The sequence below is a fragment of the Dicentrarchus labrax genome, unplaced genomic scaffold, assembly GCF_905237075.1.
Source record: "Dicentrarchus labrax unplaced genomic scaffold, dlabrax2021, whole genome shotgun sequence".
NCBI lineage: Eukaryota > Metazoa > Chordata > Actinopteri > Moronidae > Dicentrarchus > Dicentrarchus labrax.
Window position 1 is genome coordinate 26,241,390 of NW_026136706.1, and position 27,642 is coordinate 26,269,031.

The 27,642-nt window shown below is 42.6% G+C and overlaps 1 protein-coding gene across 1 annotated transcript; it reads right to left on the reverse strand.

Annotated features, from left to right (window-relative positions):
• Positions 1-942: 942 nt before the first annotated feature.
• On the reverse strand, positions 943-27,547 carry phb2b (prohibitin 2b). Its single transcript, XM_051403377.1, has 10 exons — positions 27,424-27,547; positions 20,448-20,580; positions 18,611-18,695; positions 15,325-15,404; positions 7,478-7,662; positions 7,181-7,310; positions 2,255-2,358; positions 2,077-2,154; positions 1,867-1,946; positions 943-1,349 (listed from the first exon to the last, which is right to left on the reverse strand). Exons 1-10 carry the CDS (start codon positions 27,442-27,444, stop codon positions 1,325-1,327), a joined length of 921 nt encoding a protein of 306 aa, XP_051259337.1. The 5' UTR covers positions 27,445-27,547; the 3' UTR covers positions 943-1,324.
• Positions 27,548-27,642: the final 95 nt, after the last annotated feature.

Genomic DNA, 27,642 nt, shown 5'->3' on the forward strand with positions numbered 1-27,642 from the left:
ATGGAATCAAACTTTCCCCTTAACACAATGTCTACTTTGTAAATATATCCAGAGATGGCAATTAGGCATGTAGACATGGTCAAGACATGCTGAAGTTTAAACCAAGCTTGAGAATGGGGAAGAAAGGTGATTTAAGTGACTTTGACTATGGCATGGTTGTTGGTGCCAGAGGGCTGTTCTAAGTATTTCAGAAACTGCTGATCTACTGGGATTTTCACATACAACCATCTCTATGGTTTACAGAAATGGTCAGAAAAAGAGAAAATATCCTGTGAGCGGCAGTTCTCTGGCTTGAGATGATAGAAAGGCAACAGTAACTCAAAACCACTCGTTACAACTAAGGTATGCAGAAGACCATCTGACCGCACAACACGTCGAACCTTGAAGCTGATGGGCTACAGCAGCAGAAGACCAAACCGGGTGCCGCTCCTGTCAGCTAAGAACAGGAAACTGAGGCTACAGTTTGCACAGGTTCACCAAAGTTGGACAATAGAAGATTTGAAAAACGTTGCCTGGTCTGATGAGTCTCAATTTCTGCTGTGACATTCAGATGGTAGGGTCAGAATGTGGTGTAAACAACATAAAAGCATGGATCCATCCTGCCTTGTATGTTAGTATCAATTGAGCATTGTTTAAAGTAGTATTAGTATTGTTGCTGACCATGTCAATCCCTTTATGACCAAAGTGTACCCATCTTCTGATGGCTACTTTCAGGAGGAATGTTTCCAGCACCTTGTTGAATCCATGCCACGAAGAATTAAGGCAGTTCTGAAGGCTAAAGGGGGTCCAACCTGGTACTAGCAAGGCGTACCTATTAAAGTGGTCGGTAAGTGTATGATTGATAAAGAGACTGACTTTTTGTATTTTACTTAATGTAATATAGTTGTTTTAGGTTAAATTCAATAAAGTCACACACTAAAAAATAACAATGACACGAGAAAATTGACTTATAAAAGTTTATTAACAGACAGACAACACTGGTGGCTGCATGAATACATATAGACATAAATTACTTTGTATAATTGTTGCATTGATTCTTATTTCTAAAAAGAATGTGTCCATCTTCCCGGTTAATTGATTGTGTGCTATTTGACATCAGATTTTTTAATAGTAAAGTTGAAATGGCATCTTGGTTTTGTTCCACTTTAATAATTAATTGACAATCTTCAAGGATAATAGAGGCCACTTGCAAAACAAAAAACCTTTTTTCCTGTTCACATTCATACTTATCCAGTGTTCATGTATGTTGATTCTCTATGCCACAAGCAAAACAGAGACTGTTCAGATGAAGATGATATTTCTACTGTCTCTCTTCATATGCTCTTCACTTCTTTTGGGCCAGTGACATGCTGAAAAACAATGAACACTTCATTAACCAGCACAATGAAGATCATTTATTATGTTCTTGTTACTGTAACCAAGAGGCGTTTTGTGTAAATCTACTTAAAGGCCCAATCTAGAGCCCATGTCTATGTCCATGTAAAAACACAGCGGTTCAACATGGCAGACTAAATATATAGTATTTAATATATAGTGGGAGATTACTAACAAAAACAAAGTCTTTCAATAAACTTGTCAAGTTGCAGAAAGGACTCCCATATACAACTTCTGTAATTGTAAATGGTAATCGGGAGTAATTTGGGGTTCAGTATCTTATCAAGGACACTTCGACATGTAGCTGAAAGGAGCCAGAGATCAAATCTACAACCTTCCGATTAGTGGACGAGGCGCTCTACCTCTAAGCCACAGCTGCCTGAATTGTGACCCTTTCCATCTCCTGTGCACTGTGTGTGTGTGTGTGTGTGTGTGTGTGTGTGTGTGTGTGTGTGTGTATATATGAGTGGGAAAAAGTGTGTGCAGACCTACTTGTTAAAAAAAGACTGGTCTTGTAGGTTCAGGACCAAACTGTCAGCATTAAGGTACACCTTGTTCTGCGATGATGCCACCTGGAAGCAGACACAAGAGCCGTCATCATAACCATCACTGATTCTGGGACAAATTACTTTTTAGCTGCTCATTCTGGGATCCTGTGACACCCAGAATCTCAAATCACAGCATATAAACAACGATACTGACCGTCTTTGCAATGTTCTGTGCTGCTCTGATTCGCCTCAGCTTCAGGTACCCTGGGTTCTTAGTCACTGCTAGGCCCAGCTGACACACACACATACACACAGTTAACATTAAGTCACTATATTGCCATACATACAGCATGACCAGATGTACCGAATATAATGCAATGACAGTCCATCACCATTTTGGCAGCTTCAGCCTCTCCTTCAGCCTGGATAATCTTCTGTCTCTGATCCTGTTTGGCTTTCTCCACATAGAACTGGGCTCTCTGGGCCTCTTGCTGGGCTACAAACAAAAAAACGCACATCACACATCACACACACACACACACACACACACTCTACTATGTATACAGATCTTGAATTTTTGAAGACGTCTTCAAAAACAAAACAAAATTAAAGCTGCAAGCAGCGTTTGGCGGGACCTCGCACTCCGTGCAACTCGGGGCGCGCTGCGGCCGCATCGTGTGCTGTCGTAACACGTATGGACCACAACATGAAAATCTCCCGTTAATCAGCTCAAAATCGCCACGCAGCGCTTACTTCCTGTTGCCAGTAGGTGGCGCTATCACTTTGTCTGAATATTGTCATGTACACGTGTTCAGGGCGGGACTGTTATCAAGCATTTGAAGTGTGGAGCCAATTGGACAATGTACACTCAAGTTATAGCGAATACGTGTTTTGTGGCGGTCCATCAAAATTTCCCGCCACCCCACAGACACGCCCCCTCACCACAGTCAACACATATCAATGTGTTTTGCATTTTATAAGTAAATTTCAGCTGAATCTGATCATCCTGCGAGGAGTAGAACATGAAAGTATAAAACGTGAAACTTCCTGTTACCAGTATGTGGCACTATCACTATGTCTGAATATTGTCATGTAGACGTGTTCAGGGTGGGACTGTACACTGAAGATATGAGTACTATCTGTTTGATGGCCAATCGGTGGAATTCGACACGTCATCACGGGCACACGGTTAAACATACAGTCACAAATAGCACAACTTTTGATAACCAATGTGTGTAGATTGAAGTGATCGAATTTAAAGTCAATCTGATAAAATCTGTAGGAGGTGTTAGTTAAAACAGAAGCCCTTAAATGCCGGAAACAGCATCACAGTTTGACATTCGATTCAACCTGGCCAACTTTGAGGGAACGCCATGGACACGCCCTTTAACGTACAGTGACAAATAGCACAACTTTTAATCAGCACCATTTTTTGACTGTACTGACTAATTTTGAAGCAGATCTGATAAATTCTCTAGGAGGAGGTCGCTCAAATACAACGCAAAAAAACGCTGAAAATCATTGCAAAATGCCGGAAATGGCATCACAGTTTGACATTTGATTCAACCTGGCCAACTTTGAGGGCACGCCACGGACACGCCCTTTAATGTACATGCACAAATAGCACAACTTTTAATCAGAACCTTTTTTTGACTGTTCTTACACATTTTGAAGCAGATCCGATAAATTCCCTAGGAGGAGGTTGTTCAAATACAACGCGAAAAATTCACCGAAAATGCGCACGGAATTCACTATGGCCAACTTTGAGGGCACGCCACGGACACGCCCTTTAACGTACATGCACAAATAGCACAACTTTTAATCAGAACCTTTTTTTGACTGTTCTTACACATTTTGAAGCAGATCCGATAAATTCCCTAGAAGGAGTTTGTTCAAATACAATGCGAAAAGTTCGCTGAAAGTGAAAATGAAAATCAAAATTGCCGACTTCCTGTGGGGTTTCAGGTATGGGTCCAAGAGGCTTTTTTGTACGTCTCGGCATGTTACACGTGCCTACCGAGTTTCGTAACAATCTGTGAAACGTGGCGCCGGGGCTGCTGTTTTTTTTATCCTGTAGGGGGTGCTACAAGCACGATTTTTGGTATGTGAGCTGCAGGCACCAGTCTACACGTGCCCTGTGAATTTCATATTCATTACTATTACGGTCTCCGCACAGTGATTTACCATGCCACCAGACCACCACCTAGTGGCGGATTGTTGACACATTTTTTAGTGAGCCTCAGGGAGCCATGGGGAAGCATCGTACCAAGTTTCATCTTAATCACACATACTGTTGTAGAGATATAAACTTCTTCATTTTAAAGAGCGCCACCTTGTGGTTATGGCCTGAAATTGTGCACGATGCCTAAGGAAGACATGTGAAACTACGGACCCAAGTTTGGTGTCAATCGGACATACCAATGTGGAGAAATGGTCCACTTCCTTTTGACGAAAAATCCACAGGACGTGCTAATTTTATAATGTGCTGTTTTTTTGAAATATTCAAAACTTTTAATCACTTTTTTATTATGAGGGTGATCAGATCAGATGCTACTTGAAAATTTTGTGCGAATCGGACAAAGCGCATGGGGGGAACACGGAAAAGTTTGCGCTCTAGCAGAGAAAGATTATAGGCAGAAGTGGGCGTGGCCTATATGGGGAGATTCAGCTCCATTCACCCAACACATGGATATGAGTTTTTTGAATGTGCGACAAACTATGCAGAAGTTATTAGCCTAAACGCATTTTTTGATAGTAGCGCCACCTAGTGGCCAACCCGAAAGCGACGCATAGAATATCCCCATTTTTCACAATGCTCCTTAGAAAAATCACTAGAACGTTTAGCAGTTGTTTGCACCTAGCGCACACAATGGTCTTGCACTCACAAACACACACACACACACACACACACACACACACACACACACACACACACACACACACAAACACAAACACAAACACACAATCAAACACTGTGAGGTCCCTCTTGTATCTCTAGGAATTATCAGGGACCAAGCCAGTGTAAAAAAAAAAAAAAAAGTTGTCATAACATCTGCGTACTAGGGGTGTAACGATTCACCAAATACACGGTTCATACCGCGGTTTTCCCCGTTTCCCTATTTGCAGAGAAACAGAGAGAGAGAGATGTTATCTGAGATTACATTAAGCGGATACGGCAGAAATCTTACATTACGGAGCGTCAGTGAACGCACCACTGCAGATGTCACTCACTAACGTTAGTTTCGGTTTGGACACACATGCGGCGCACTTGAAAACTGAATCACGGGTGAGTTTATGAAACGTACTGTTGATGGAGAAAGTCATTAGAGACACACACAGGGAGAGAGAGACAGAAAGAGGCGGAGCAAGCGGGCGTGTTTGCTGTGAGTGACCAGAGGTCCAGGCTAGGTGTGTGTGCTGTGTTTAAGTGTGGGGAGAAGAGAAAGGGAGCAGATTAAAGTAGTAAATAAACACTAAAATAAGGTGGAAAATGACCTAGAATAACCTACTGTACACCGCTACCACCCCACGGGCCGCCGCCACCGCCGCAGTTACACTGTCTTAACGAGAGCTCAACAGTCCAGGGAGCGAGTGTGTCGCGATTTCGGTCTCGGTTACATAATGAAGACATAAGGAACTATTGACCCAAGGTTGGTGTAAATCGAACATGCCAATGTGGAGAAATACCCCACTTCCTTTTTTGACGAAAAATCAACAGGAAGTGCTAATTTTATAACTTCCTTATTTTTTGAAATATCAAAATACTTTAAATTGTGTGCGAATCGGACAAAAGCGCATGGATGGATCACGAAAACGTAGTTTTTGGACATTTTGCGCTGTAGCGGAAAAAAAATCTAGGCGAAAGTGGGCGTGGCCTATATAGGGAGATTCAGCTCCATTCACCGAACGCGTGGATATAAGGTTTTTGAATGTTAGACAAACGATGCGGGAGTTATTAGCCTAAACATACTTTTCTTAATAGTAGTGCCACCTAGTGGTCTTCCCCAAAGCATTTCAACATTTTCACCAGGCCTGACAAATTTGCCAAACAAAACTCACATGAAGTATACGTTCAGGGGGTCAAAAACGCCGTCAACGTTCTGAATAATAATAATAAGAAACGGACCAATTACAATAGGGACCTTCCAGCGGTCGCTGGCTCTGTCCCTAAATATACAATTGTTCAAATCACACAAAAATCACACAGAAAAATAAAGTACTTTCAAAAAATAAATTGATAAAGATAAGAGAAAGAGAAAGCTGTGCAGAAGAACGTGGGTGCATTAATGTAATGCATACTTTATATACAGGGTGGGTATAAGATCCGACTGTAACGAAACTTCACGTTTGATAAGAGTCCCGCCCTGAACACGTCTATGTAATAATATTATAATAATAGTGAGAGTGCCACCTAGTGGCAACAGGAAGTATAACGTTTTATACTTTCATGTTCTACTCCTAGCAGGATGATCAGTTCCATTTGAAATGTACTTATGAAATGCAAAACACGTTGTTGATGATATGTGATGAATGTGGTGAGTGGGCGTGTCTGTGGCGTGGCGTTGCGTCAAATTTTAGTTTGCTATAACTTGAGTGTACATTGTCCATTCGGCTCCAAACTTAACTTGTCTGATGAGAGTCCCTCCCTGAACTCATGTATGTGATGATATTCACTAATAGTGAGAGCACCACCTAGTGGTGGAATTTATTACACTTTAATGTATTTTCTCCCAGCAGATTGAATACATCTAGCTGAAATTTGGTCAGAAGAGCCTTAGAATGTTGACAATGACATCTCACGAATCTTATGAATTTTTATTGAACTGTGTTGCCGTAGCGTGGCTGTTCTGAATCAGAGAAGCCAGTCTACTATTTTTGAGCCTCCGCCACATAGGCGCTGAATTTCAACGGTTCGCAGTGAAAAGTCTTGCTATGACGTAAGTCTTTTGCATGGGGGTCTTATACGCGTGACGACATAGAGCGGTCTCCCTCAGCTTACGTGATGAGGACATGGGCGTGGGGTGAAGTGGCGCAGCTGCGGCGGGCAACCGCCGTGCAGGCCCTGACATAGGTTGATGGCGAGGTCCCGCCCAATGCTGCTCTCAGCTTTAATTTCATAATACTTTCATCAAATATTGTCAGTATCAGTCTGTGATAATCATTGATTTATATGATTTATATGCAATTAGCATAATTCTCAAATGTTCACATTGAAGCTCAACAGAAAATAGTCTGAGATTAATGGGGCTGTTGAGCAACAAAATAAACATGTTAGTCCACATAAGCTATTGTGCTGTGTGTGTTACACTGAGCCTCACCAACTTGCTTGGCCTCAACAGCAGCAGTGTACTGGCTGCTGAAGCTCAGCTCAGTAATTGATACATCATCAAGAATGATGTTGAAGTCTTTGGCTCTCTCAAACAGCTCCCTGCGCACCAGCAATGACACCTAGACAACAATAAAGAGAAACAATAATCAACAGTGGACTGACAATATGACACAATATGGACTGGACTGAGGTCAGTAAGGCAGTGGTTGGTAGTTTCATTATATTAATTTAACTGGGATAAGGTAGTGTACAGAAATGGTAGACATTGTCTTAGTGACAACAGTACCTGCGCTCTCTGTGTGATGAGCTGTGAGGCGTTAAACTTTGCCACCACAGACTTGAGGACTTCGTTGACAATGGAGGGCAGGACTCTCTCGTCATAGTCCTTCCCCAGCTGTTGGTACATGACGGGCAGGTTGGACGCTAGAGGTCTGGACAACACTCGCACTGCTATGTTCACCATCTGTAGATCTACACACACACACACACACACACACACACACACACACACACACACACACACACACACACACACACACACACACAGCTCATAAGCATATTAATTACTTTCTCTGACAACTGAAGCTACAGATAATGGGGTTACATTCTTGTTTTAAAATGTTTTGTCTTCTGACGGCACATGGTATGTTTAACTCTCCAGATATTAAACCCTGTTTTTTGGGAAGAAAGGAAGGGAAGAGCAAAGAGTGGGACAACACAGAGAGGTGCAATACCCTCCTTCTGCATTCTTTTCTAAACACCCTTGTGATATCTCAGCTCAGTGCTAAATGTGAGTGAGGTCAACTAAACTACTCTTGAACCAGACCCTGAGATCCCTTTCTCTGCGGCTCTCCAGCGTAATCAGCACTTGGGTTATAATTAGGATGTGCACACCTTTTCATTCATTGACTGTGTGTACACGCAAGTGACAAAGTTGCCCACCACAGTCCTGTATTCACTCTCATCACCCTTTTCAATACAACCAACTATTGCTGAGTCATTAGAACTTCTTCTGTTTTACACCAACAGTTGCTGGTGCAATGATGTGACAGTGGTCCAACAGCACTGCTCTCCTAATCTGGGCTATTTCGTCATAAACTGTAAACCTTTTTACTCCCCCACGTGAGTTCGTTTCATTCTGGTCAAAGTGCAGGAGGCACAGCGCATGCTTGCCGACCAGATACTGTGTGTTGAGCGGACTAACCCGGACTCCTTAGTTATTGTCCTTGGTGAGGGGACTACAGCCACAAACTCCCCAAATATAGACAGTTTATTAAATGGCCGACCAGAGAGGAGAACATAATGGATCACTGTTGGTGCTATCCATTTGTCGCGAGGATGTGATGTAATTGCCTGGCTTGTACCACTTATAGCGTTCCAGTTGTCTTTGGGCATTACGAGTCGGAAAGAAGTGCAGCAGCTGTGTTGTTATTGGTTGAGGCTCATCTAAACAAGCTCAATGTGAAATAATAATATGTTTTTCTACAGAAACACTCACATTTCAAGCAATTCCGTTATTGCAGGTCTTACATTTCAATAATATTTTGCCATTTTCGCCTATTTCAATTTCAACAAGTGCTATGGCGTTTGTCCCGAGCCACCAGGGGCCACCAGGGGCCTCCAGGGGCAGGCTAGTGTTATTGTTAGCTACATTAGCCTATTTAGCAAACCAGCTCGAAAACAAAACTTTACATTGTATTGCACGCACAGCAACACCGTGCAATGCATAAATTGGTGACCGGACTAAAGCAGCAATGTAAACAAGTGTGTAGGAGCATTTAGAATCGACAAACGACCAACGTAGAACAAATACAAAGAAAATACACCTCAATATGGGCGCTGCCATCTTTGTTTTGCGGGTCGTACGTTTGTCCTCGTTTAGCTCGGTGTACTGTGAGGTACCCCAAGCTGGACGGCTGAAATTATGACCAAAAGGGGGTGTGTCTCGGTGAAATATCATGAGATAGCTGCGAGATTTACACTTTCCAACTTGGGCTGGGGGTTTACGAAACAAATGGATAGCACCTTTACACTACAGTCAGCAGAGCTTATCACACCGTCGCCCGTGCCGCACTGGGTCTCTCTGACCACATCATGGTCCACCTGATTCCTACATACAGGCAGAAATTAAAACTCTATAAACCTGTTGTGAGGACATCAAAACCGTTGACCAGTGAAGCTGTGGAGGATCTTCAGTCTCTACTGACTGGGATGTTTTCAGGACTGCTACCAACAGTCTGGATGAGTACACAGAGGTTGTGATGTCATACATTAGCTTCTGTGAGGACTGCTGTGTACCATCATGCACCAGGGTGAGTTATAACAATGACAAACCTCACAGCCAAACTCATTCAGTTACGGTTGCAGAAGGAGCAAGCGTTCAGGAGCGGGGACAGGGACAGGTTTAAGGAGTCAAAGTAATAGTTTAGCAAGGTAGTGAGACAAGCTAAACAACAGTACTCTGAGAAACTCAAACATCAGTTCTCAGCCAATGACTCTGGTTCTGTCTGGAAGGGGCTCAGACAGATAACCAACTAAAAACCTAAAACCCCCCCCTCCATCAACGACTTGCGGCTATCGTTGCCATGGCGCCGCCACGAGTGGCAGCCCTTTCAGCAGCTCCTAGTGTGCAGTGATCTTTTTTTGACTTTTTATTATTTTTATTGATGTTTGTTTTTGCTTTTTTATATTCACATTTGTGCCTTGTCACATCTGATCAACTTCTATCAAATAGATATGGATATTTATTTACCCAAACTCGTTTATTCGAGAAAACAACTTGTCACGCTGAAGACAAAGTCCTAGGCCGGTGTGGTTCCCCAGTTACCTGACGAGGTGAGGAGACACTATCGTGGCTGCAGAGCTGGCGCAAAGCTAAAGGCCAAGCGAATGGCGAAGAAGTGGCGATATAAACCCTCTGTACCATCGGTGATCATGGGAAATGTCAACTCACTACAGAACAAGATCGACGAACTGGCTGCGCTGGTGAAAAACGTTAAAATCTACAGGGAGAGCAGTTTGCTGTGCTTCACTGAAACGTGGCTAACGGCTAACGTCCCGGACATTAACGTTGAGCTACCCGGCTTCAACACAGGTTGGACAGAGACACTAATGCCTGTGGGAAGCGGAAAGGAGGTGGACTAGCTGTATACGTGAACACAAGGTGGTGTAACCCTGGACATGTGAACATCAAGATTTCCATCTGCAACAGGGACGTTGAGCTGCTTGCCGTAGGGTTGCGACCCTTCTACTTGCCCAGAGAGTTTGGACACGCCATTGTTGTTATTGTTTATATTCCACCACGTGCTGACGCGGTAGTCGCGTGTGACGTCATCCACTCCGCTGTAGCAGGACTACAAACACAGCACCCCGAGGCTCTGGTGTTAATCTCTGGGGACTTTAATCACATGACTCTGGACACAACACTACCTGCTTTCTTCCAGTATGTTGACTGTTACACCAGGGGAAATAAGACTATTGACCTACTGTATGCAAACGTTAAGGACGCATACAGCACCACCCCTCTGCCTGCACTGGGGAAAGCTGATCACAACCTGATTCTGCTTCAGCCTCAGTATAAACCAAGAGTGAAGAGACAACCCACAACAATGCGCTCATTCAGGAAGTGGTCTTTTGAGGCAGAGCAGGCTCTAAGAGACAGTTTTGGTAGTACGGACTGGGATGTACTGCAGGGTTCGCACTGTGAGGACATCGAGGAGGCTGTTGACTGTACTACTGACTACATCAACTTCTGTATGGATGTTGTTGTTCCTGTAAGAACTATGCGCTGCTATGCCAACAACAAGCCCTGGATTACAAATCATGTCAAGGGCCGTCTTAACCAGAAGAAGAGGGCCTTTAAAGATGGAGATCAGCAGGAGTTTAGACGCGTACAGAGGGAACTCAGAGTCCAGCTCAGGGAAGCAAAGGAGCAGTACAGAAGGAAGCTGGAGCAGAAACTGCAGAACAACAGCATTAAAAGAGGTGTGGGATGGGATGAAGATCATCACCGGCTGCAGCTCAAAGCGGGGGGCCCACATGGAGGGAGATACAGAAAGAGCAAACCTGATGAACCAATTCTTCAGCAGGTTCGACCACCCCATCCCGTTAACACCTCAGGTCACCATACCCCCTTCTGCTGCTGTCTCTCTCTCGCTCCCCTCAGGAGCCACAGAGGAGCTGGTTGTCCCACCCACTATTACAGCAGCCCAGCAAAGCAGCAGGTCCAGATGGAATATCCCCTCGACTTCTGAAGGCCTGTGCGTTGGAGCTGGGACTCCCCCTACAGCACATCTTCAACCTGAGCTTGGAACAGGGGAGGGTCCCTAGACAGTGGAAGACATCCTGCATCATCCCAATCCCAAAGAGACCACACCCTGGTGAGCTAAATGACTTCAGACCGGTCGCCCTGACATCACATGTGATGAAGACCATGGAACGGCTGCTGCTACACCACCTGAGGCCACAGGTCCGCCACGCCCTTGACCCACTGCAGTTTGCCTATCAGGAGAAGGTGGGAGTAGAGGATGCCATTGTGTACCTGATGCACAGATCCCTTTCTCACCTGGATAGGGGAAACGGTGCTGTGAGAATTACATTTCTGGACTTTTCCAGCGCCTTCAATACCATCCAGCCTCGACTTCTGCAATACAAACTAGCAGACATGGGAGTAGACTCACATCTGGTGGCATGGATAATGGACTACCTAACAGACAGACCCCAGTATGTGCGACTGAGGGACTGCAGGTCTGACATTGTGGTCGGTAGCACAGGAGCGCCGCAAGGGACCGTGCTCTCTCCGGTCCTGTTCACCCTGTACACGTCAGACTTCAAATATAACTCAGAGTCCTGTCACGTGCAAAAGTTCGCAGACGCCACAGCTATTGTGGGCTGTATCAGGAATGACCAGGAGGAGGAGTACAGGAAACTCATTCAGGACTTTGTCACATGGTGTGACTCCAACCACCTGCGCCTCAACACCACCAAGACCAAGGAGATGGTGGTGGACCTCAGAAGGCCCAGGGCCCACCCGGAACCTATGACCATCAACGGTGACTGTGTGGAGTTGGTACAGACATACAGGTACCTGGGAGTACACCTGGATGATAGGCTGGACTGGACTGCCAACACAGACGCCCTGTGCAGAAGAGGTCAGAGCCGATTATACTCCCTCAGAAGGTTGGCGTCCTTCAACATCTGCAAAAAACTGCTGCAGATATTCTATCAGACTGTTGTGGCGAGTGCCCTCTTCTATGCAGTAGTGTGCTGGGGAGGCAGCATTAAGAAGAAGGATGCCTCCCGTCTGGACAAACTGGTGAGGAAGGCGGGCTCTGTGTTGGGCACAGGGCTGGACAGACTGACATCTGTGGCAGAGCAAAGGGCGCTGAACAGGCTCCTGTCAATCATGGACAATCCACTGCATCCACTGCACAGCACCATCTACAGGCAGAGGAGCAGCTTCAGCGACAGGCTGCTGTCACTGTCCTGTTCCACTGAAAGACTGAGGAGATCGTTCCTCCCCCACGCCATCAGGCTCTTCAACTCCACCCAGGGGAGGAAAACTCTAAACTCCAATATGTCTGCCCTTTAGTTAACTATACCACCTGACGCAGTGCACCCTGCATTATGTGACCACTGACTGACTGACACTACTTACGCACCTTAGGCCTTTCAAGCACTGGATTTGACCATGCACCTTAGGACACTAGCCCCATGCTCGTTATTTAGCAATTTATTCTACTTTATTCTATTACTTCTTCTAAATTGACCTCCTCTTGTTGTTGTTATTATTATTATTATTATCAGTTTGTGGATACTGCTGGAAACGGTGAATTTCCCCTTGGGGATGAATAAAGTATCTATCTATCTATCTATCTATCTATCTAAATGAGCTGAATGAGTTCTACTGTTGCTTCGACGGACAAAGGAGCAGTCTTGACACCATCCCCCGTGACATCCCTCACCAGCCCCACCTCACCAGTTCCCCCTCCCCCAGCTCAGCAGGAGCCGGGGCCACTTCACAACTCCACATGTGAATGTGAATGTGAATCCCTCCTCCTCCACCACAGTGACGACTCTCTGCCTTCAGGAGAAGGACGTCAGCAGGCTTTTTTTTTTTAAAGTATATTTATTTTTATTAAAAAACTTTTATTGCCTTTATTATAGTGACAGCTGAAGACAGACAGGAAAGGGGGGCAGAGAGAGAGGGGATGACACACAGCAAAGGGCCGCAGGTCGGTTTCGAAGCATGGGCCTCTGCGGCAAGGACTCAGCCTCGGTACATGGGTCGCCAGCTCTACCCACTGAGCTATCTGGGCGCCCCGTCAAAAGGCTTTTTAAGAGGCAGAACCCCTGCAAAGCAGCCTGACCAGACTCTCTCTCCATCCACCCTGAAGCACTGTGCTGACCAGCTGTCTCTGGTGTTCACTGACCTCTTCAATTCACTGGAGACATGTCATGTGCCAGCCTGCTTCAAAGCATCCACCATCATCCCTGTCCCCAAAAAACCATGGACCACAGGACTCAATGACTACAGACCAGTTGCCCTCACCTCTGTGGTCATGAAGTCCTTTGAACGCCTTGTGCTCTCCCACCTCAAAGCCATTACAGACCCACTCCTAAGGCTGGGCAATTTTATAGATCCTGCGATATATATCGATATTTTGTTTCCCCAGAAAACATAGATTTTTCAGCCGCGAGTATCGATACATTAAGTCCCATTTAAATTCCCCGTGTTCCGCCTGGCACTCTGCTCGCTGCCCATTTCCCCCCGTTCGCTTTACAGGAAGAGCGTTTAGGTCAGCCAGCGGCTAGTGTCGCTGTAGAGCATTTCTAGCAAGTTACCCGTCTAGATACTCCCTTTACACAGACGCCGACGTCTTCCTCTTCCTGTTTACGCAGTCAGAGCGAGGAGATTCAAGAGAATGGCGGCAAATATAAATCCAGCACCTTCATGCTTAAAAGCAGATGTGTGGGAGCACTTCAGGTTTAAAAAGGAGGAGGAAAGCGACGATTTAGATAAAAGTGTGGCGGTTTGCAAGCTGTGTCACACAAACGTGAAATACTCTGGAAATACCACCAACCTACAAGCCCACCTAAAACATGGTTTATTTTTACTTTCCTGGTGGCTAGACTGGCTACCTCACATACTTGTAGGCCTACAGGCCTCAAACTACTCGGCTAAGACGGGTAGATTTTAAGTTAAATGTTTAGTGTTGTTCTTAGTGACTTGAATTATTGGCTGTTTTGGAGAAGCCATGGTACTATTTTTACTTACCTGATGGCTAGACTGGCTACCTCATATGTGTCAAGCTAAAAAAGCTGTCAAAGAATCTGTTCAGAACAGGCCACTTGCTGCACTTTTTAACTCTCCATTGTTCATTGTAATACTGCACTTTATTTACTTTTCAAAGGCTTGTAAGCTACAGTTTGCACTGTTTCAATAAATGAAACTAATTTTCTCACCACATCATTGATTCATTTTGTCCAGCATTTGCAAGCTGTAGACTCTCTGTCCAGTCAGAGCCATATATTGTGCAATTGATGCTTTCAGTTTTCAGTTCAATTAATTCAATCCAAGTCAATGGAACACTCACAAAATGTCACCAAAATGATCTAAGTCGAATCGAATCATTGGCTGAATATCGTGATATATATACATCATATCGTGAGCTGAATATTGTGTATTGTATCGTGAGATTAGTGTATCGCTACAGCCTCTCATGTAGTGTAAAAGTGCTTTGAGTGGTCGGAAGACTAGAAAGGCGCTATACAAGTACAGGTCCATTTACCATTTACAGCTCTACCCACTCCTGGACCACCTGCTGGACCCCCTGCAGTTCGCCTACAGTGCCAACAGGTCTGTAGACGATGCAATAATCATGGCCCTGCACTTCACCCTCCAACATCTGGACTAGCTAACAGCTCTCCCAGCTCATTGTGCCTGACTCCATCTGCAGGTGGATCACAGGCTTCCAGGAAACAGCATGTGAAGCTGGGGAAAAATGTCTCTGCCTCTCAGACCATCAGCACCGGATCCCCCCCAAGGCTGTGGATGTAATTCCTGCGGTGTGTGTGTGTGTGTGTGTGTGTGTGTGTGTGTGTGTGTGTGTGTGTGTGTCCAGGGTTGGTTACCTTTGCTGCCTGTCAATGAGGAGATCTTCCTGGGTTTGGCTCGGATATCATATATGATAGGGTACTGGAACCATGGGATCCTACAATGCAGACACTAATGTCAAGGCATAGGCAGTACTTAAAAAAAAAAAAAAAAAGTGTCTTAAGTCTATTGGACTACTGAGGCTTAGGTCTTTGCACACCAAGTTTATATTTTAAGTGCGTTTTTTTCATCTGAATCCAATAAAATTTGTCACACATAGAAAACATGCACACTGTGTTTGATGCTTTATTATTCTATTTGTTGTAAAAACAGTACATTTACAATACTCGTCGTGCAATGAGGATGAATGAATGGGCATTCGCACTCCACACAACTGGGGGTGTGCTGCGGTCGCGTCACGTGCCGGCGTACCACAACATGAAAATTTCACGTAAATCAGATCAAAATCACCATGCAGCAGTTACTTCCTGTTGCCAGTAGGCGGTGCTATCACTATATCTGAATATTATCAGATAAATGCATTCAGGGCGGGACTCTTATCAGACAAGTGAAGTTTCGTTGAGATCGGATCATGCACGCAGAAGTTATGACAAATCCCTCTTTCATGGCGAGTCGTTGAAATGCCATGCCACGCCACAGACACGCCGTTCAACGGAATGTCGTAAATAGCACAACTTTTAATCGTGAATGTCTTAAGATGGCTGTGTCCAAATCTGAAGTCGATCCGATCAATCCGATCAATAGTTATAGCATCACCTAGTGGTGAAAGGAAATGTAATTTTTATACTTTTATGTATATCTTCCAGAAGATTGACCAGATCCAACTGAAATTCTGTCAGGGGTCCAGGTGACAAGGACGATGACATCTTATGAATCTTTTGAACACTTTTTGGAGGGCTAAACATGCCCGGAACCTCATGAAACTTTGCACAAAATTCAGTCATGGCGAAGGCTAAAGCAGTGGTTCCCAACCTTTTTTCCTTGAAGCCCCCCTTGCCTGTGTCCAAGACAAGTCAGGTCCCCCCAACCCCTACGCGCATACAAGCACTAAATAGGTAATAAATAGCTTTATGAATTTAAATGCGGACCAAAAATATGTTTAAATTTGGATTATACAGAGTTTTGATTATCCAATTGGGTGTGTTATTGGGATTTTATAAATTTAATTTTTGTGAATAATAATTTTGGTAACCTCACAACCTCAGCAGACAAAGTTGTGCAGTGATCTCTGGCGCCCCCCTGGTTGGGAACCACTGGGCTAAAGTATTGTCTTGGTCCTGCAGATGGCCGTTGCATAATGGCTTAGCGCCCCCCAGAATCAGCCCCCAAGACACTAAGACCGACATGTACAAAAATTGGTACGCATGTGTATCATGATGGGACAAGCAAAAAAGCCTCTTGGACCCATAACCCAAACCCAACAGAGAGTAGGCCGTTGTGTATTTCGTGTTCATTTTTTTGCGCTGTATTTGAACGAACTCCTCCTAGGGAATCCGATCAATTTCAAAATTGGTCAGTACAGTCAAAAAACATTGCTGATTAAACATTGTGCTATTTTTGACAGTACGTTGAAAGGCGTGTCCGTGGCTTTCCGTCAAAGTCGACCATTTTGAATTCTGTGGTTATTTTTTCGGTGAATCTTTCACCTTGTATTTAAACAAACTCCTCCAAGGGAATTTATCGGATCAACTTCAAAATTGTTCAGTACACTCAAAAAACATTGCTGATTACAAGTTGTGCTATTTGTGACTGTACATATTGTACATACTCAAGAATATTGCACTACTTCCAATGAAGAAAGAAGACTTGAATTGAAAGACTTTAAACTGGCAAGAAAAAGTGTTTGCAAGTGGTCTAACCACCACAGGGTTGTGTGCTGAGTACTGACAAATATGGGCTGCCCAAAACTTTGCACGTCACAATGATGTTTTTATTTTTATGAATGGAGCTGAATCTTCCCATATATAATTTTTTTTGCTAGAGCGCGAAATGTTCATTAACTACTTTTTCATGTTCCTCCTGTTGTGTTTCAAGCGCCCCCTACAGGATAAAAAAACAGCAGCCCCGGCGCCACGTTTCACCGATATGTACGAAACTTGGTAGGCACGTGTAACATGCCGGGACGTACAAAAAAGCCTCTTGGACCCATACCCGAAACCCCACAGGAAGTCGGCCATTTTGATTTAAAGTTTCACTTTCGGCGAACTTTTTGCGTTGTATTTGAACAAACTCCTCCTAGCGAATTTATCGGATCTGCTTCAAAATTTGTGAGTACAGTCAAAAAATGGTTCTGATTAAAAGTTGTGCTATTTGTGCATGGACGTTAAAGGGCGTGTCCGTGGCGTGCCCTCAAAGTTGGCCATAGTGAATTCTGTGCCCATTTTCAGTGAATTTTTCGCGTTGTATTTGAACGAACTCCTCCTAGGGAATTTATCGGATATGCTTCAAAATTTGAGAGTACAGTCAAAAAATTGTGCTGATTAAAAGTTGTGCTATTTGTGCATGTACATTAAAGGGCGTGTCCGTGGCGTGGCATTAAAGTCAGTCATTTAGATTTTTTTTTCTCATTTTCTGTGATTTTTCGTGTTGTATTTGAACGAACTCCTCCTAGGGAATTTATCGGATCTGTTTCAAAATTGGTCAGTCCAGTCAAAATATTGGTCCTGATTAAAAGTTGTGCTATTTGAGACTGTACGTTGAAGTGGCGTGCCGTCAAAGTTGGCCATTTTGGATTCTGTGGTCATACAAACTAGATGAAAAGTTGAGCTATTTGTGACTGTACATCAAACCGCTAGCCAGTGACGACTCGTCGAATTCAGCCGATCCGCCATAAAACAGTACTCATAACTTCAGTGTGCAATGTCCAATCTCCAATAAACTTCACATATTCTGTAACAGTCCTAGCCTGAACACATCCTCACAACTTCAGTGTACATTATCTGATCTCAACAAAACTTCACGTGTTTGATAAGAGTCCCGCCTTGAACACGTCTACATGACAATATTCAGACATAGAAATAGCGCCACCTACAGGCAACAGGAAGTAAGCGCTGCATGGTGATTTTGAGCTGATTTACGTGAGATTTTCATGTCGTGGTCCGCACGTGTTGCGACGGCACTTGACGCAGCCGCAACACGCCCCGAGTTGCGTGGAGTGCGAGGTCCCGCTCAATGCTGCTTGCAGCTTTAATTAAATATTGTGTTTTAAGTCACCAAAATATATTATTTGTTAGGGGGTGCCCAAACTTTTGCATACAACTGTAGATCCTGGAACAAGTCAGTTAATAAATCTGCTGCTCCTACCTGAAATGCAGCCCCTCAGCCAGAATAGTGTCCATCTGCATCCCTCCAATCCTGTTGAAGATGATGGCTCTGTGACCACCCTCCACTGCTCACACAAACACAAAAAAGGTTATAACTCAGACCTCCATGACTTAACATGTGCTACCTTGTTATTGCAAATGGTACTTAAAGGCACATGATAACAAAAAGACAATAACAAACCGCAATGGAAATAATTTCCTTTTTTTAAAGTGCAGCAATGAAAAAAGGAGAGGGAGGGGATCACAGATTAAGCAGTTTTAAGTAGGTGGGTTCTGAAAGCCGGAAATGGGGGAGAATGTCTGAAGTACTGCGGGAGAGAGTTCCAGAGAGAGGCAGCAGCAATCTGGTTGTTGGACCAGGTTGGAAAAGTGAGGAGGTTGCATATAGGAGTAATGTGAACAATGTGGTATTCAAAGGAGAGGGACAGACGACAGAGTTGCATCTGGGATTTCTTTCTGTGAGGGAGCTTGTAAAGGTGGAATGAGGAGCAGCAGTAGTAATGGAATTAGTGGAGATGCCAAGACACCAGCCCCCTCTTGCCAGGACTCGTCTTTTCAAAGGCCTCCAGCGCTCCGCGGCCAAGTATAGAGTGCCCCTATTGGACTGTCACACCAACATCTAAAAACAACAAAAAGGAAAATCTTTGCGCCAGCAAAAGCCGACAGTGGCTTTTTGGGCCAGTGGCCAACGTTACGCTACACACAACCACCCATCACTGTCCCTCTCCAAAAGTTATTCCCTGCTATTTGTAATTTTGCCTTGATCGATACGAAAATAAAGAGCCTGAAGCTCCATGTGGGGCCGGGATGTGTTCACACGTTTTGTTCTAAGCGCTGTTGTTGTTTCACATGTAGTAGTTCCTTGCAAATGTTGTTAGGGGCACTTGGCCCCCTAATGTTTGGTGGGTACATTTTCACAGATTTCCTGCCATTGGCCAAAAGTTCATTTTGAACCTATCAATGGAGCTCTGATATCATGACTGACCCTGGCAACAGGTAAATAAAGAGCAGAGCTTCCATTGTCAATATGTTAACACTATGTTAAGTATTGTACTGTACAACTGTAGTATGTTTTTCAATTTTTAAATATATTTATTCAGCTGTAACCTGATGGGGGAAAAATGCAGATGGCAGCAACTGAAGATGAAAATGCGGATCAAACAGATAAGACAGTTTACTAGTGAACCTATGATTGTAGGTCGTAGTCCAACCAAGTCATTTTAAATTATTATTATTTATTATTATATGGCTTTTTTATGCCTTTATTTGAGAGCAACAGTTGAAGAGAGAAAGGAAATGGGGGAGTAAGAAAAGACGACATGCAGTATATGGCATGTCCCGGGCCGCTGAAGCAAGGACTCAGACATGGCACATACCAGGTGAGATACCAGGGCGCCACAGTCTGACCCAGTAATAATGATTGTGGTGATTTGCAGTTGAAAAGGTGTCTAGGTTCAAACGGCTCAACACAATTAAAGCTATTTAACACTAGTGATAATCCTAGAGGTCACAATAGCTAATTTTATACAGTGAGGTCAAGTCTCTAAAAATGGTCTCACTGCAATGAAATACTACTATTAGGACGAACATCATCACACATCAATACATTTGGACTTGTTCACTCCAGAAAAGTCTCAGTTTTCCAGTCATAGCCAGTTCAATTTTACACTGTTAATGGAACCTAGTAAGCGGGAATATTCAATCACACTAGGTAAAAATAACACATATACTGCATACAAAAGAACTGCATTGGCCATGTAGGTGCATGGACCATCTGGCTGCATCACACAGATACCCTGGTACAAATGTGTGTTTACCTGTGTAGGTGGCTTCTTTAATGCCATATGCCAAAGCACCAGCTCCGAGCAGCAGCTTCAGTCCTAATCCTGCCCCTCTGCCACCAGATGAAGACATTCGACCTGCCAGATCCCTTAGGTGCTGGACCAAGCGCTGAATGAAAAATAAGATTATAGTTATGTCCTTGCAGAAATGTGTGACTGATTAATCAATTGGAAAAACAATTATTTAAATTATACAATACAAATTATGACAAAACTATTAAAGACTATTTAACCTGATGGTTATATCTGCTCTTGTCCAGTCAAATAGAATATATCCCTATGAATGTCCTCCTAAGATTACTCAAGTTATTTCCAATACTCCCTATTCCAACACCTAAGCCAATATTCTGTACATTGGATCACTTGATATCTTGCTTCATTTGTGAAGGTAGAAGGCCCAGAATACAGCTCAAAACTCTCCGAGTTAGATGGGACACCCTGTGGCACCCACAGCAAAACATTACCAACAGAAATGGGCTCAGAGATGTCCCACTGTGAATTCATTTAAGTGTTTGAGGGCTCTATAGCAGATTTTAGAGCCCTTTCTGCACCCTTTAGTCCACAGACTAACAACTCATAATGCATTAGGGATAGATTGATTATCGGTTCCAATACTGATAATCTGAAAAAAGCTGAGTATCCTTATTTTTTTCGATTGCTGATAAAATCAATTAATTTTATAATGCCCTACTTTGGCTCTGATGCAGCCTCTCCCTCTCTCTCTGTAGTCAGCACACTGTAGTCTTGCTCAATGTCCTGACCACAGCATGACCTTAAGCGGACTGACGTTTATAGTCCCAAGATGTAGAACAAAGCACTATAAAAATAGCATTGTTCCCATTATTCAGATTAACAAATTGTAGTAACATGGCACACAGGTATTATTGTTTTTACTGACATTTACTTATTTATTCTAGTGTTCACTTGTTTTTATGTTTTTTAATTGATCACTCTTTAGAAGTCCTGATTTTGAGAGCCTGTCACTCTTACCTTTATATTTTAGTCAAGAGAAATGCCTTGTCGTTTGTTGCAAGCCAAATCTACCTATAAGTACAAATAAAGTAACCTTGAGTTATAGCCTATCAACACTCAAGGCTCGTGTGCCACAGAGGGAGAAATGGAAACACTCAACTAAAGTACAAGTACCTCAAAATTATATTTAAGTACACTACTTAAATAAATGTACTACCACAACTTTTTTTACAGCAATATAAATATATCATATACTATCAGTTCCAAATAGTGGTTAGAGGTTTCCTTTATTACTAATAATCAGCAACTGTATCGGGCCCTGAAAAACACATACTGGTCGACCCCTACAATGCAAAGCATGTTAAAACAGCAATTACAGTGGAATTTTTAACAAAAAAGAACAAAAATGTTATGAGTTGGTATTTTCCATTTAACTATAATCACATAAAACCACATTAGCCAGCACTATGTGTTTGTTTGTGTATATTCTGTAAAACAGTCGCTATTCTTCCTGGGGTCCACACAGTTTATATGGTGACACTACTATACAAATATACACACACTCACATTATTCATCAAAATACACTGACACAACACATCTTAATGCACATATACTGTAGATAAGACAATAACAATTAACGCACTCTATAGACAAAAACAAAAAAAACAAAAACATCAAAAAGACTGGCTCCGATTGAATTTCTCATAAATTAACAAAAATATCCTCACGATCTAACAGATATGTATCAACATTTCACTGGATTGACCTTGAGACCTTCTCACACCAAAGAGTACTTTTTTATTACTTAGTTTCCTTTTGAATTGTGCTCTTTAAGCACTTTTTTAAAACCATATATATTATTTTGTTGAATAATATAATTAGGAACTGAATTCCACTCTAGCCTTGCTCTGTATATTACTGTATGGTGAACTGATGTGGTTTTAAATTTTGGTAAAGCAAAACAACATGCAGCAGCATGCCTTGTTAAATAACTGTGTATCCGTGCAAAAGGATAGTCTTTTGTAGAACATAAATGGAGCATTTGTTGTGATGACATTCCTAATAAAAACCATCAGTGAATACATTAATCTTTATTTCACTTCAAGCCAAGAGATACATTCATGCATTCTAGCAATGTGGCTCAGAGGCAGAGCGGGTCGTTCCTTAATCGGAAGGTTGTGAGTTCGATCCCCGGCTCCTGGTGCCACATGTCGAAGTATCCTTGAGCAAGATACTGATGTATGAAAGGGTACGAAAGGGTAAGTGTAAAAGCACTTTGAGTGGTTGGTTGACTAGAAAGGTGCTATACAAGTACAGGTCCATTTACAAGAAAGAGCTATACATGCTGCTTTATTCTGAACCTAATGTATTTTCTGATATTACCCAGTGAAGTATGGGACCAAACTATATAACTACTATTAATCCAGGTTACTCAAAACCAAAGCTTGAGGTACTTGTTTGATAGTTTGTTGTATCAGATATCTTGCACATCTTTTAATTACAGACACAATATTTCCCATTTTACTTACTACTTTGTATATGTTTGTCCCATAATAATTTATTATCTATGATAACTCCTAAAAGTTTGGTATCTTCCACCTGCTTACTTAGTATGTCATCTATACAAGATCAAGCTTTGGTTTTGAACACAAAGAATAGTTTGTTCCTATTACAACACTGGTTGTTTTCGACACATTGAAAATAAGTTTATTACTGTTTATGCAATCTACTACTAGCTTTAAATCCAGATCTAGATTTGTCTTTAAATCACTTTTTGTTATTCCTTCTAAGTATATTATTGAGTCGACTGCATACATTGAAATACATGATTTTTTTTTAACTAAAGGAAGATCATTTGTAAAGTAAATTTTTATCCAGAAAAACCTTTTTCAACATTAATTTATCAAGGATATAAAAAACAGCAGAAAAATCAAGCAAAACTATTCAAATTTTTCTCTTTTTCTATTTCCACAAGCCAGTCATCAACCACTTCGGTCAAGGCAGTGGCTGTCGAATGTTTTTTCTCTATATGAATGTTGGAAATTAGTGATTCAATTATTATTAGAAAAATAAGACTGGATCTGCTCATACACAATTCTTTCCATTATCTTACTCAAAATTGGCAATAAACTTATGGGTCGACTATTGGATTCTGAAAACTGCAACTTATTTTTTGTTATCGGCACAACTTTGAAAATCTTCCATGCTTTTGGGCATACATTTTCACTGAAGCACTGATTAATAATATGTGTAACCATAGGGCAATCAATGAAGCTATAGGCCTTACAAAATTTGCTATCAAGATCGTCAACCGCAGGTGGTTTATTTTTAGATGTCATTAACATTAATTCAACTTTAGCAACACTAACTTCCTTGGACTCAAAGTTAATTTTTTGCCTTGCATAATACGATCTATTAATATATTTGATAAATCTCTTTGGCTGGATGGTACTTTTTAACTTTTCTATCTTGTTTATAAAAAAAAACTCTTCAGATGATTTGCTATGTCTATAGGTTTAGTATAAAATCCCCCTACAGTTTCTAAATAAGAGGTGGATTTAGTATTACCTCTCAACAGGTAGTTCAAAGTATTCAATAATTGTTTACTATCTTGTTTAATTTAATTTATTATATTATCAAAATACAATTTATTTTTCTTCTTATTTAATTTATTTACAAAATTCCTTAATTTGCAATATATTTGTCAATCTCATCTAAAACTAGATAAAATTGCTGTTAATTTGGCATGATCCCGTTCCATCGAACATTCTTTGAATTCCTTATCCAACCATGGGGTGTTAACATTCCTAACTGTAAACTTTTTTTAATGGTGCATGACGGTCTACAATTGTGGTTAACATTTCATTGAAAGTCTGAAATGTTCCTTCAGGGTTCTTTTCTAAGAACACCTTTCACCAGTTAAGCATTGCTAACATCTTCCTCATATCTGTCCTCATTAAAACCCTGAAATGATCTTTTCCTAATTACTTTTGGACCAGATTTAGGATCTTTTGTTTTCCTTACAATTGCAATGAGATAATGGTTACTACAACCTATCGGCACAGACATGGAGTTAAAGTAAAACTCTGGTGTATTTATAAAAATATGGTCAATACAAGTAGCTACCCGCGTGCCATCACTCTTTAAAGGACTCATATAATGCCCCTTTTCAGGTTCATAATTGTATTTTGTGGCTCTACTACAATAGCTTTAATGTTCAAAAAAAATATGTTCTCATACTGCCTAAAGCTAAGCACCTCTTTTCAACCTCTGTCTCAAACTGAGCTGGTGGTGGACTTCCGGCGCAAGAAGACCCCCTCTTCTTGCTGTTGCAATTAGGGGGGAGATGGTGGACACCTACGTGTTCCTGGGGGTGACACTTAATGGACCTGTACTTGTATAGCGCCTTTCTAGTCTTCCGACCACTCAAAGTGCTTTTACTACATGGCACATTCACCCTTTCACACACATTCACTCAGTGATGGCAAAGCCCATCGAACAGAAACTAACATTCACACACACCGATGCACGGGAGCAATTTGGGGTTTCAAGGATACTGTGGCACCAGGAGCCGGGGATCGAACCCACAACCTTCCGATTAGGGAACGACCCGCTCCACAGCCGCCCCCTTTTCTTTCCTGGTGTGTGCTGGTGAGTTGGGTGCCAACAAGCTGAGCAAGCTGGTGAGGAAGGACAGCTTTAAAAAGTATCCTATATTTTTTTCATAAATATAGGCTATAAAGTCCTGTTCAGTCCATTTTCCTCATGCAGTATATATTTTTTTTTATTTCTTACCACCTGACCTGTTGGGGGTCTTTCGCAGTTCACTCGTTAGGCATCTCCTCTCCTCTCTTTAACCTGCTGACAGTGTCGGTTTAATAGCTTGGTTGAGGGGTACTTTCATTCCCCTGAAATGCAGTACTCTGTCTTTCTTTGCGATTTGTAAAATAGCGTCTTTGGCCAAGTATCTCTGCATTCTGTGGATCAGAGGGCCCACTCTGTGCGCAATGTCCACTTCAGGCTGGCATGGAAGATTTCTATCTTAGACTTCCTCTTTAAAGAGCGATGCCATGAATTCTGTAGGATATCCCTTTTCCACATCTTTGTCGAGGCCAAATGCTCTGATATTACATTTACGGTTGAAATTTTCCAACCTTTCAGTTTTTTTCTCTCTCAGTTCTTTGTTTTCTTTTTGGAGAGTGTTACACACGTTCTACATTTCATTCACCCTCTCTTGCCTGCTAGAAAGCACCGGTTTGTCTTAAAAAGTCCTTCAGCCACACTTTTAAGCAATCCAGTTGAGGTTGCATTTTATCAAATGCATTATTTATTTACTCTCTTATTATTGAGTGGAGTAATGCCACTAACTCAAGCTGCTTTCCACACTCACTGTCGGCCTCCATTCCGGTTCTCCCACTTTTAACAGGTGAGGCAGTTGGCATCATCTTCATGATTTTTAAAGGCCGTAAGAAACCTCCAAAAATAAACACAGTAGGACTACATCTCAGCATTTGATGGCTTCTGTTAAGTAAATTATCAAACAAAACAATGGTCAATCATCAGGGACACGAAAACATTTAATCTGTCAAAGAAAAAAGTCTCTATATTTGTTTAAAAATCTTTTAAAATACATAATACAGACAGAGAATTGCATAAAAAAGTTCCCTAGACAGGAAATAATCTCCTTAAAATTCATCCAAATGACTCGTTTTACACAAACTTCCAGCAGTTATTAAGATTTCACAAAGTGCTGTCCCATTCATAACCAGAGCTGCCAACTCTCACGCTTTCGCCGTGTGACACACGCTTTTGCCTGTTTTCACACGCACTGACGCCACACATCCAATTTCTCACGCAAAAAAATCCAATCTTGGGCAGTTTTGGTCCCCTGCAGTTTTTACCGTCCAAAGACAATGTTACGCTATAGTAAACAGAGACTCGTCAAGCACTAGGACCAAGCGGAAAACGGCCGCTCAAGCTGAAGCCTAGTTAGTTAGTCCGCCCACAAGCTCCTCGATTGGCTCTGCGGTTTCCTATGTGATTGGCCGTCCCCGCTGTCACTCCATCTTGCTTGGTTGCTTGTTTCTAGTTGCCCAGGTAATATCAGAGGTTTCATTTCCATTCACGTTTGAGTCGGTGTCCATGTGCGTATGTGCGTGCGTGCGTGTCCAGAATGTGTTTTCTATATTTACATTAACATGCTTTATTGCTACCTGCTTTACAAGCAGTCAAACCAAAAAAGGGAACAGTAAACGTAAAACTAGCAGTAGAAAACTAGAAGAACTACTATTGGCTTGTGGGCGCCCGCCGGTTAGCTCAGTCGGCAAAGCTGGCGACCCATATACGGAGCCGCTGCAGCGGCGCGGGCTCATATCCGACCCGCTGCCCCCCGCCAACAATAGTTTTCTGGTTGAATCTATTTAATCCAAAATTCCCTGGGGTGGACCTTCAGCTATGTCTGCTTCTCAGAATGTAACCAATATTGTCCATCTCCAGTAGGCTGCCCCTATCAGCGGCTTTGGGCCTCCCCACAAACCACCAGAATGCAGGGTACAACATGGGTACAACATCAAATTAATTCCATCATTTTGGTCACCCCCGACAAAATCTCACTCCAAGGTTTTTTTGAAAAGTTGGCAGCTATGCATAACACAGACCTGACTGCTGGGGGGGCACTACAATCGGGACCTCATATCAGTATAGCATATTAATTAGCTAATAGCCATTAACAGATAAGTCAGGTCACTCAAGGCGTCATTGTCAATAACGACGGCCGGTTGTAAAGTTTAGTGATGCACGAGCTAGCAGAACAGTTCTATAATGCGACATGGTAACTGAGCCGACCTTTTAATACAGCTGCGTCATTCATTAGCGGACCATTGGTTACTTTAGTGGTAGATAAACATGTTACCGTGCCCACACTTACAACACCGTAACGACACTCCTTCATTTCAACGATTTAGCGTTTAAAACACTTACATTCGGCTCCTTGCTCGCCATGCTGCTCTACGTCAAACTCCAAGGTCGATAGCCCCATAACCCCTTCCTCGTGGACCGCAAAGTCTATTGGGAAATGTAGTCCCACAGCATGGCCCCATCTTTTCTCAGTACAATATAGTGATGGGAATTCCTGCTCATTTTAGTGAGCCAGATCATTTGGCCAAGCTTAGTAACAAGAGTGTTTCCGGTCCCAGACTG

Excerpts from the sequence above, each read along its gene's own strand:
- phb2b (XM_051403377.1), bottom strand. The coding sequence starts at position 27,444 with ATGGCGAGCAAGGAGCCGAAT. Across the intron at positions 2,359-7,180 it reads TGTTGAGGCCAAGCAAGTTG|CCCAGCAAGAGGCCCAGAGA; the intron begins GTGAGGCTCAGT and ends TTTTGTTTGTAG. Across the intron at positions 1,947-2,076 it reads CACAGAACATTGCAAAGACG|GTGGCATCATCGCAGAACAA; the intron begins GTCAGTATCGTT and ends GTCTGCTTCCAG.